The sequence below is a fragment of the Aphis gossypii genome, chromosome 3, assembly GCF_020184175.1.
Source record: "Aphis gossypii isolate Hap1 chromosome 3, ASM2018417v2, whole genome shotgun sequence".
In the NCBI taxonomy this organism is placed as follows: Eukaryota; Metazoa; Arthropoda; class Insecta; order Hemiptera; family Aphididae; genus Aphis; species Aphis gossypii.
Window position 1 is genome coordinate 1,624,811 of NC_065532.1, and position 10,298 is coordinate 1,635,108.

The 10,298-nt window shown below is 23.2% G+C and overlaps 1 protein-coding gene across 1 annotated transcript in view; it reads right to left on the bottom strand.

The window, feature by feature from the left end:
* LOC114127876 (non-lysosomal glucosylceramidase) overlaps positions 1-8,804 on the bottom strand; it is a 14,372-nt gene extending 5,568 nt beyond the window's left edge. Inside the window, exons 1-9 of the mRNA XM_027992226.2 lie at positions 7,970-8,804; positions 3,262-3,350; positions 2,964-3,144; positions 2,728-2,890; positions 2,541-2,661; positions 2,036-2,154; positions 1,856-1,976; positions 1,590-1,725; positions 872-997 (exon numbers count right to left, since the gene is read on the bottom strand). Of these exons, the coding sequence (XP_027848027.2) occupies positions 872-997; positions 1,590-1,725; positions 1,856-1,976; positions 2,036-2,154; positions 2,541-2,661; positions 2,728-2,890; positions 2,964-3,144; positions 3,262-3,350; positions 7,970-8,124 (1,211 nt within the window). The 5' untranslated portion in view covers positions 8,125-8,804. The remainder of the gene's footprint in view (positions 1-871; positions 998-1,589; positions 1,726-1,855; positions 1,977-2,035; positions 2,155-2,540; positions 2,662-2,727; positions 2,891-2,963; positions 3,145-3,261; positions 3,351-7,969) is intronic.
* Positions 8,805-10,298: the final 1,494 nt, after the last annotated feature.

Here is a 10,298-nt window from a genome sequence, read left to right on the forward strand (position 1 = left end):
TAAAAATTAAAAATATACAAAACCTGAAAATAATGATATTGGCAATCACCAAACTTAAAAAAACAGTGGATTTCAATAAATATACTTAATCATGAATCCAACAATAGTCAAATTTCTGACAAAAATATACAATATAATTTGACAGTATTCTGAGACAACTGGTACCATGTATTGGATTACTGAGATGGGACTATGGTAACTATTATTATATGTACATTGTAAGTGTTACAATAATAATATTAAATTAAAACTAAAAATGTCCAGGTATGGAGTGACCTCCAATTTAGACAAACCTAACCTACAGGTTAACTAGGATATTGTCTGGTGACCTAGGTTGCTTAAATTACAAGTGGCTTCTATGTAATTTAATTCCAAAAATTCTATCATATTTTTAAAGTGATAAATTAGTAATCAGATGTTTAGTTTAGTGATTAATTGAAACTAAAAAATAATTTAAAACAATATAATTTGAATAGTATGAAAGGAGAAAAATAAAATTATATTCAAAAATGGTTATTAATTAATACACTACAAACTTAATAACGATTACTTCTCCTTCATATTGTTAACATGAATATTTTAAATAATAAGTTTAATATTATTAATAAAAATAATCAAAAATAATTTTTTTATTTTAAATCATCTATAGGTAAATTATTGTTATCATAATATTATATTAACTGCATAATAGCTACAACATAACTAAGTTAGTTTATGTTAGATGAGTAATGTTCTTAGATTGTACTTCTAATAAATTAACATTACCATTTTTTATATAAATAATTTAATTATTCATAAAAAAACATATAATATGTATATTAACTTAATAAAGAAATAATAAAATAATTAAGTTTTTATATTATGTACTTACGAGTTATTTAAAATAGGATTCTGCCAATTTTCAATTTCTTTTTCCCAGTTTTTAAAATTTTGCATTGAATAATGCATTATTTTAGGACCGGCTGTTCCATTATTGTCAAAAAATTTGGTATAGTACCTTAAGGAAATATATTATGTTTTAAGTATTTTGAAATATACAAAGTGATTCTTTTTTCGGGTACAGAATATTTCATTTTATTGTTTTTGAACATATTTTTGTTACATATAATTTCCAATCAAAATAAAACAACATTTCTTTTATATATCTTATCGTTATAATTTTTTTATTTCACATCTTGAAGTAGAATATTATTTAATGTACTTTAAAAATCAAAATTAAAATAAATAGTTATAAATATTTTAAAGTTAAATTAAAAGTTTAGGTGAGTGATGTGAAATTTTGATTTATTTTATTTTATTTATTAAAATAATCTGAAAAATATTCTGTTTCAAAATTTGAAATTAAATATATAAGTATATTATACATGGATATTTTGTCATACAAAAATAATTAATAATAAATTCATACAAATTAAAATATAATAATAAAAATAGTTTAAAAATATTATATTTTTTTTAAAGTGTTGTTTTATTTTTACTAAAAATTATATAAAAATAAATATTTTCAAAATCATTATTAGATTTTGAAATAATGCATATAGTTTGATAAAGAATCACCTAGTATATTATAATAATAATGTCTCATTTACCTGAAATATTCTGTATTTGATTTAGGGAACTTAATTTTAGGCATGTCTATAAATAATCCAAATTCATAAGTCACTGATGTATTAGGGAGTAAACATTGTTTTAAACAAACAGCACTAGCAACTTCTTCTTTTCTCACTAAAATAGTATGAACAATTTTAACATTTATTTATTTATTCATTTAAAGAATAAATTACATTAAAGAACCACATGTCTATTCATGTGATAATTATATATTATATTATATTATATTATATTTATTACTCACTGTATAAATTACTATGCCCTAATTGCATATCTCTCAATTCTCCAAATAAATTTAAACTTTTTGATATGGTCATGCCATTACTTTTTGGATCAAAATTTAACTGACTAAAAGCTGTACCTTCCTTTTTTAAAAATGTATATTAAATTAAAAATTAAATATTTGAAGATTTAATTTAATTACTTTTATTAATCCACCAATAACATAAGTACACTTCATTTCTTTAAAACAATTGTGTATCAATGAACCAGCAACCTCAATACCATCTTCGTTTAAGTTGAACGGTTCACAACTAGCTTGGTCTAAAATATTAAAATAAAAATGCCAAAGTTAAAAGAGAAATTAATAATTATTTAATTATTATTTATATAACTGTAATACAGTAAAACAAAATAATCATAGAAAAGAACTATTTTGTATGATTTATCATGTAATTATATTTGTATGATCTCTAGATTAAATATTCACTATTTATATATTGAGAATATCTAAATGTATGAGTGAAATAAAAGTATAATACATTCCAGAAACAGTTTTTAATAAAGACAATGGTAGGTAGCTGTGAATAATGTAAATTCAAGAAAATATCAAAATATATTTTTATATTTACCACAAATTTTTAAATATGTATGACATTGAAATGAGATTTTTTATATTTATTTTCAAAATATAAAAAAATTGTATTCACCTGTATTATATGCTGAAATGCCGTTCCCACTTGCAAACGTAAATGTTAGACTAACTGAATATTGTTCATTACTATTATTTTCTACTGACCAAATAAAAACACCACCTGGTATACAACTATCCTACAACATTAAATTATATTATAAATGTTTTTACAAATCTAAATAAAATATAATGGTATTTCATACTTTATAATTATGTGGTATAATAGGTGAAATTTGCTTGCATATTAGTTTGATATTAAATTCTGGAATCAAATATTCGGTCCATGATCTTGGATAGAGGCCGGTATACTTGCATTGATTTGATGGAAAATCCCATTTCCAATTATACAATGTTTTATTGTTGCACCTAAAATGTAAGATTAAAAAATTAATATATACATAAATCTAGACATATATAAATTACATGAATTTTTTCTTACTTTAAACATGACAATACATTATTGTATACAGTAATATTTTCGCTATTTTGAATATTAATTATAAATTGATTTGCTTGAACAGTTTCATATTCATACATGCCAGGTACAATTTGATAACGACAAAACTCTCCTTTAAAACCACGGCCAATGGTTCCACCTCCAATACCACCTAAAGGTACACCTAAAAATGAAAAATAATAAAAATAAATTGTTATGTTATAACTTATGGTTTTAAAACTGGACTAATAATAAGCTTTAACAAAATTGAACGGTTTACAATAAAAATAAAAATTCTTACCATACATGTGCTTAGACTTAATTGGAAAAAAAAAATCCATTATTGGTTTCTGGCCTTTTAAAAAACATAATAGCATGTAAAATAAATACCTGGAAAAAATATTATAACAATATGTTAATAAAAAAAAGAATAAATAGGACCTAAATATTTGATAATATTTTAGTCTTAAAAATTTAATCGTAAGTCAGTTAAAATATATTTATGCAATGAAAAAGTATTATGTAAGATAGTCTACAATATAATTCAGATTTGTTTTAACATTAATTATTTCAGTTTTCACTTTCTCAATATTGATCACATCAGTAGTGTGGATTTTTATGCAATTGCATATTTTTTCCTTTTTATATTATTGAATTTTAGTCAGTTATCTTTAAGAATCATAATAGTTTCAAGTTAATGGTAAATTTTTATTTTGCATATTTCTGCATATTTTTACAAAATTCAAAATGTATTACATATTGAAGCGAAAATTTAAAGAGTATTATGCATGAGTTAAGTAAAAAAATCGTAAAAAAACATTTTGTAGGCACTAAATAGTAATACACATATGATATACATATACATAATCAGCGCCGGATAGAGAAGGTATCGGCCCACCGAGTTTTAGAATTTTAACCAGTCCTAAAAATGTTAGCGGCCCATTTTTCAATAATATAAAGTCATTAATTCATATTTATATACATTTTTGAGCTGTTAAGAGTAACAGAGTTTGGGGTATTCAAATATTTTTGATTATATATTACTAAGTCGGTCTAAATTTTAAGCGGCCCACCGAGTTTAACTCGGTAACTCGCCAGGTCTATCCGGGCCTGTACATAATACATATAAATTATATTTAATGAGACCCTACAATACTTAGTTGTTTCAAATACACCCAAACGACTTCACAATTGATGTTGAAGCATTGTTCTTAGCTTTTAAAAATAGGTAAACAGATAAAACTTTACTGAAGGAAAACTGGAAATACACATGGTTATTTATTTTAATAATACATAAAATGTTAAGAATATATTAATTAATTCAAAAAATTCTATAAAAAAAAGTATTTGTTTTTCATTTAATATACCATATTAATTATTATAAGTTATTAAATTTTTAAATCAAAGAAAAATTGTGCATTTTTTTTTTTACTATAATTCATTTTGAATAACAAATTTTTTTACATATTTACACGATTTTGACTGCATATTATATGGCATATTATGATGCATTTAAACTCCACGTGCTTCTATCAGTGATCATATTATTATCAATAACTTAATAATATCAAGATGCATGTAATTCATATAACTGTATCGATGAGCTTGTTATAAATAATATGATATAAATCATAATATTTTGGTTCTTTAAAATTTTGATTGTAACAACAAATAATTTCATTTTAAAATGCTGTTGTCTTAACATTGTTGTCTTTTGAAGCTATAAAAATATAATTGTCAATTTTGAGAAGAAGGTTTTCTGAAGGTAAATTGAATCAAGTTGGTCTTTTAAGGCACAGTCATTAACCCACTTTAAAGACAGGCCAATCTGAGATACATTTCGGAATCATGGGTTACCAAGATATTTTTACATTTTTTAGAAAAAAACTAATAAATTATTTTCAAAACATTAATTATTTTGACGGGTTATAGTTTGAAAACCCCTGCTTTGAAATAAAGTTAAATTAAAATTCTAATTATTTTTCAAAATAATCAAGAATACCAAAAAAATAATTAAGGAAAAACTGGAATTAAAATGATTCTGAATATTTTGCTTAGTTGGTTAAATAAATAAATTAATAATATACATAAAAGTTTAGTTTCAAATCTCCATAAATATCATTTTTTAATAACCTACTGCAAAATAACTAAAATTTTTATTATTTATAGTAAGATTATTGACTTTGAAAATGATAACTTACATTATTGTACTACCAGTTTACCTTTTTTGAAATCAATTTTCTTATCCCAAAGAATAACAGTTTTCTTATTTTGCAATAATTCAAAATTTTTATTCATGGGGATTTGAAACTTTTATGTTTATTACTTAATTTATAAACACAATCAAGAAACATATTTAGATTAATTTTAATTTATTATCTATTTATAACATGAATCTATTTATGTTATTAAACCGTAACAAATAAGTAAAACCTATTTCCACATAATAATATATACATTTTTATAAAATCAATAAATTCATCTCTCCACACAGAATCTACAATTTGAAAAATAGTTACTGAATAATAGAATTAACCCAGTAACCCAGTAAACCCTCCCTATCATTAGGTCAGAAATCGATTAATTCATTTTATTTTAGAACTAAGCATTATTTATTATTTTAATAACATTTTTAAAAAATTACCCAATGAGTTTATACAACATTATTTCTATTATGAAACTCAATTAGGTAATCAATAAATCAATATACTAGTAGGCAGTAGCCATTTTGTGTTTAAAATATAACACAAAAAATTAAATAAGAGTAATCAAGTACTCTTGTCTAAATAGGTATGTATTCAGATCATCAATAACTAAAAATGAATAAGCATAATTTTAAATTAAAACTTAATTAACTATGTAGTAAAGTTCTTAAGAGGTTTATCTATTTTTTTTTTATAGTTTGTTCTATGAATACTTCATACTATATAATACTATTTTTTATAAATGTTATCAGGCACACTATTTTATAAGGTGATACAATTATCAATAATAATAAGTTCATACGTAATAACTTTCAAAAAAAAAATATTTTTTTAAAAGATAAATTAGCTAGATTATGATAATTTGTTTTTATGAAGATCAATTTATTTAAATTATATAGAAGAGATAGTAAAGTATCAAATATTCAAATATATTAATAATTAATTTAAATTGTATTTATTATTTTTTAATATAAAAATAGAATAAATAAAATTTTATCAAAAAAAAAAAAAAATGAATAAACAACAATATTAATATTATATTTATTTTATTATTTTATTATAAATTTTTTTTTTTATTAATTATTTCTTAATTTATAATATAACGACCAATAATATTATTACACTATTATCAATCAAAAAAATTAATTTTACCGTAACTTTAATATTGTACTTTTTATCCCCGGATTTCTTTATAAGTATTAAGTACAACTTACTTAATAATTAAAAATATTTCTAGAGAGTTACTATAATCAATTAATTTTTAAATTGCTACAAATAATGAAAAATTTAGATATTTTGTATTATAATACAAAAAAAAAAACAGATAAAATATAATCTTTGAATTTTTATTGCATGACGTAATCTATCTTGGGGCATCTGGGGCAGGCCCGGATTGGACCTCTCACAATATGGACAGGTAACAGTGATTGGTAATAATTTAATTTTTTTATGATAACGATAAATATTATAAAACTTGAGTAGAAAATTTAATAATTGAATTGAATTATTAAAATTATTGTTAGCTGCAATCAAATATCAGAAATTTTAAAACTCAGTGGGTCGATAGCTTAATTGCTTGTCTATCTGGCACTAATTTGGGGGTAGAAGTAATGTAAGATATCAAATTAATTAGGCCTAGATTAAAATGTAAAAAGAGTTATGACTTATGAATTAAGAATAAAAAAAATAACTCGTTTTATAATAAACAGCAAAAAATCTATGATTTATGAAAAATATCAACATACTTTAGATTATTAAAAAAAAAAATTTAAGCCTCAAACAGAATGTATTACAATTTTTAAAAACTTAGGAAATTATCTAAAAGTGTATTTATACAAAAAATTCAATAAATTGTTATTTTGCTTTAGTTAATGTATAATAATCAGGGCTCGAATTTTATAGCACTAAAAATTACTAAAATATGCGCTATAATATTATGCCTTTTAAAATTTTAAAATAAGCGCTATAATATGTCCTAAAAACACAATAAATAGCAAAAATGAAAATTTATTTTGTTCACAAATTAAAAACTTATATTTATAAATTAATACATTAATTTTTTTTTTTTAATTAAATAATAAAAAATAATAAAAATTATAAAAAAATTATATTACAAACATTTTTTTAAATATTAAGTAATACAACTTGAATGTGTTGATTCATTAAACTATAAAATATAAACGCTTTTTGAGTATGGCGACTATTCAAAATTGTCATATTGTCACGTTTCATAGTTTCATACCATATAATATAAATTAGTTTTATGAAAATACGAAATAAAAATTATATTTATACAGCAAATAAGCCGAAAATGACACCAAAATTAAAAAATAGCACTAAAAGCTAAAAATCCTTTAAATATGCAAAAAAATAGCAAAATAAAATCTCATAATAGAAGTCTCTGGTGCACAAAACAAATTAATGTACAGCGTACTTTGCTATTTTTATCTGTATCCAATAAAAATTTGCAAATACTATAAAATCCGAGGCCTAATAATAATGTATGATTCTCAATGCCAATACTTCTTCATTTTCAATATTAAATAATCCAAACTCTATCCATTACAAGTCTTGACTAATACTATAAAAAAAAATAAACATATTTTTCATTGATTTTAGGAGTGCAAATAATTATTCGCCAGTGCAATTGGTATTGGTTAGTAATTTAAATAAGACAATCATTAATCTTTATTCAAATATTGTTTTGGGGATAATAGAAAAACATCATGAAACCTAAGACTTATTCTGTCCATATGATCATTCTCTCTGAACCTGCATATGAAACACTCAAAAATACTATTTTACCTAATGATTAGTGGTAGCAACTGCAAGATCTGCTTAATCCTTGGTATGTAATTCGGAGTTCTGGGATCAGGGAACTGGTGATCAAAGTCCACTTTCCAGCCATACTCGGGCACGCCACTTGTATCGTCGTCCAGACCACCGTCTACCGACGACATATCGTTGATTCAGTCTTCAGTGTACTTGTTCAATGTATACCGAGGACGAATTATGAGAACCGATATTATAGTGTGCTGTTTAGCCAATGGCCATGGTATTTGCTAAATTTAGTGTATAATTATTTTTTATCGGTATTCACCGTACTCCTTACATAGAAAAATAAGTAGACATGAGAATTAATAATATAATATATTTTCTTAGTAGTCACTAGTCAGTAATTCTCTAGCCGAGAACGGGGTCCGGGGTCCGGGACCGCTCGATAATCGATATCAATTATCAATGAGAATTATTGATAAGACTGAAGACTCCCACCATTATAGAAAACGCCACAAAAATAACATGGACAATAATATAATATTTTTATATTAAAGTGAAGTATTATTTTTTTAACACAATTGTCGTCATAACGTCATTGCTTATTGGTGATTGGTTGTCCTACTTGGTAGTACCTACTCAAGTCTCAAATATCAATATACACTGTTACTATAATATTATGTTCGTCTTTTGCAAAGTTGAAAGTTGTAACCCGTAGGTCGTTAGACGTCACCCCACTTCATAATTTATGTCTATGGTCGTCATACCATTGAATATTTTACAAGTAACCAAATTGCGTGCATAGAAACCTAATTAAATTAAAATGCAACTAGTCGTCTATAATCATATTATTATGGTAGATAACAACCATTGCAACATAAAAAGGTTGCTCTAGAGGTCATAGATTAAAGGCTATTAAAATTTAAAAGTATATCTATGCCCATCGACATATATTATAATATATATAGGTATTCTTATAGGCTTATGTCATATTATAACACTTAAATAAAGATTTAAAATACTCGGGTTACATCAGTGGCATAATAGGATAAAAACTTAGAGACAGATGGGGGGAGGTGATAATTCATTTTTATTCATTGTATATTTTAATTATTTACTTTTACACAAACTTAAAACCTCGTTTTATGGCTCAAAAACAAATTAGGTATCTCGTATCTGGACATCTGGTACCAATAAAAAAAAAAAAAGGTTAATGAAAAAAATTATACTTGAATTAATTAAGTTAATATTAGTGTTTAGCTAAAAGCTATAAAATAGATTCTATAATCAATGCTAAGTTAATACCTAGTTAAAGTTAACAATAATATCTTAAACTATTTTTAACTAGTTACAATTTTTAAAAACACCCAATTATTAAATAGTTTGTTAAAAATGCATTCTATACTTTTAGTTCTTTGTTTTTATAGCTAATTAATTACAATACTAAAGGAAATCTGGAAATTATAAATAATATTTAATTCATTTATTTAAACTATAATAAAATGTAAATACCAATATATGTATATAAATATGAAAAATATTTTTATCTTATAATTCCCTATATGATAATTAATGTATTGTATTCATTCTTTATTTTAAAAATTGTATAAATTTGTAGCGTCGAAAATCAAAAAACCTGAAGGAGTAAAATGAAACCTTTTCACCCCCATAATTACACCACTGGGTCACACAACGGGAAAGGATTTTAGAATGTACCTAATCCTCCTGACTCCCAGAGTAAAATGTAAAAATAAAATTTTTAGTGGTTGATAATCGTCAACATTAGAATAATAGAATGAGATAAAACTAAATAGTTTCGTGTTAAGATCATAGATACCTACAATGGTTTTGGATGCAGATCTTTAAATTTGTGATATGACTTATGAGTTATTAGTTGAAAATTGAAATCCACTCTACATCACTGATACTAATACACTAGGTATAATGTACATGTCATAAACATAATGATATGATTACCAAAAAAATATAGTTTAGAATAATATAAATATTACATTATAAATTAGTTATCAATATCAAAATTATTTGTGACAAGATTTTGTTATTGGTTATACTTAAAATAGCAAGTTTTGATTAATAAAAGTTTAAACTAAAACATGATTCCATACAATGAAAAATTTACCGCATTCAATAAATTCACAAATTCAAGAAAGGGTATTTTATTTCAGGTATGTTGGATAAATAACACATTGTGTTAAAAAAACACATATCCATTAAAAATTATTTCTTGAATTTAACGATAGTTTTTATAAAAATCTGAAAAATAATATTGAACAAAACAAAGTTATAAAAATTTCCATGGATAAGGTATTTTCAGAATTGTTTTTCAGTTAACGTTTTT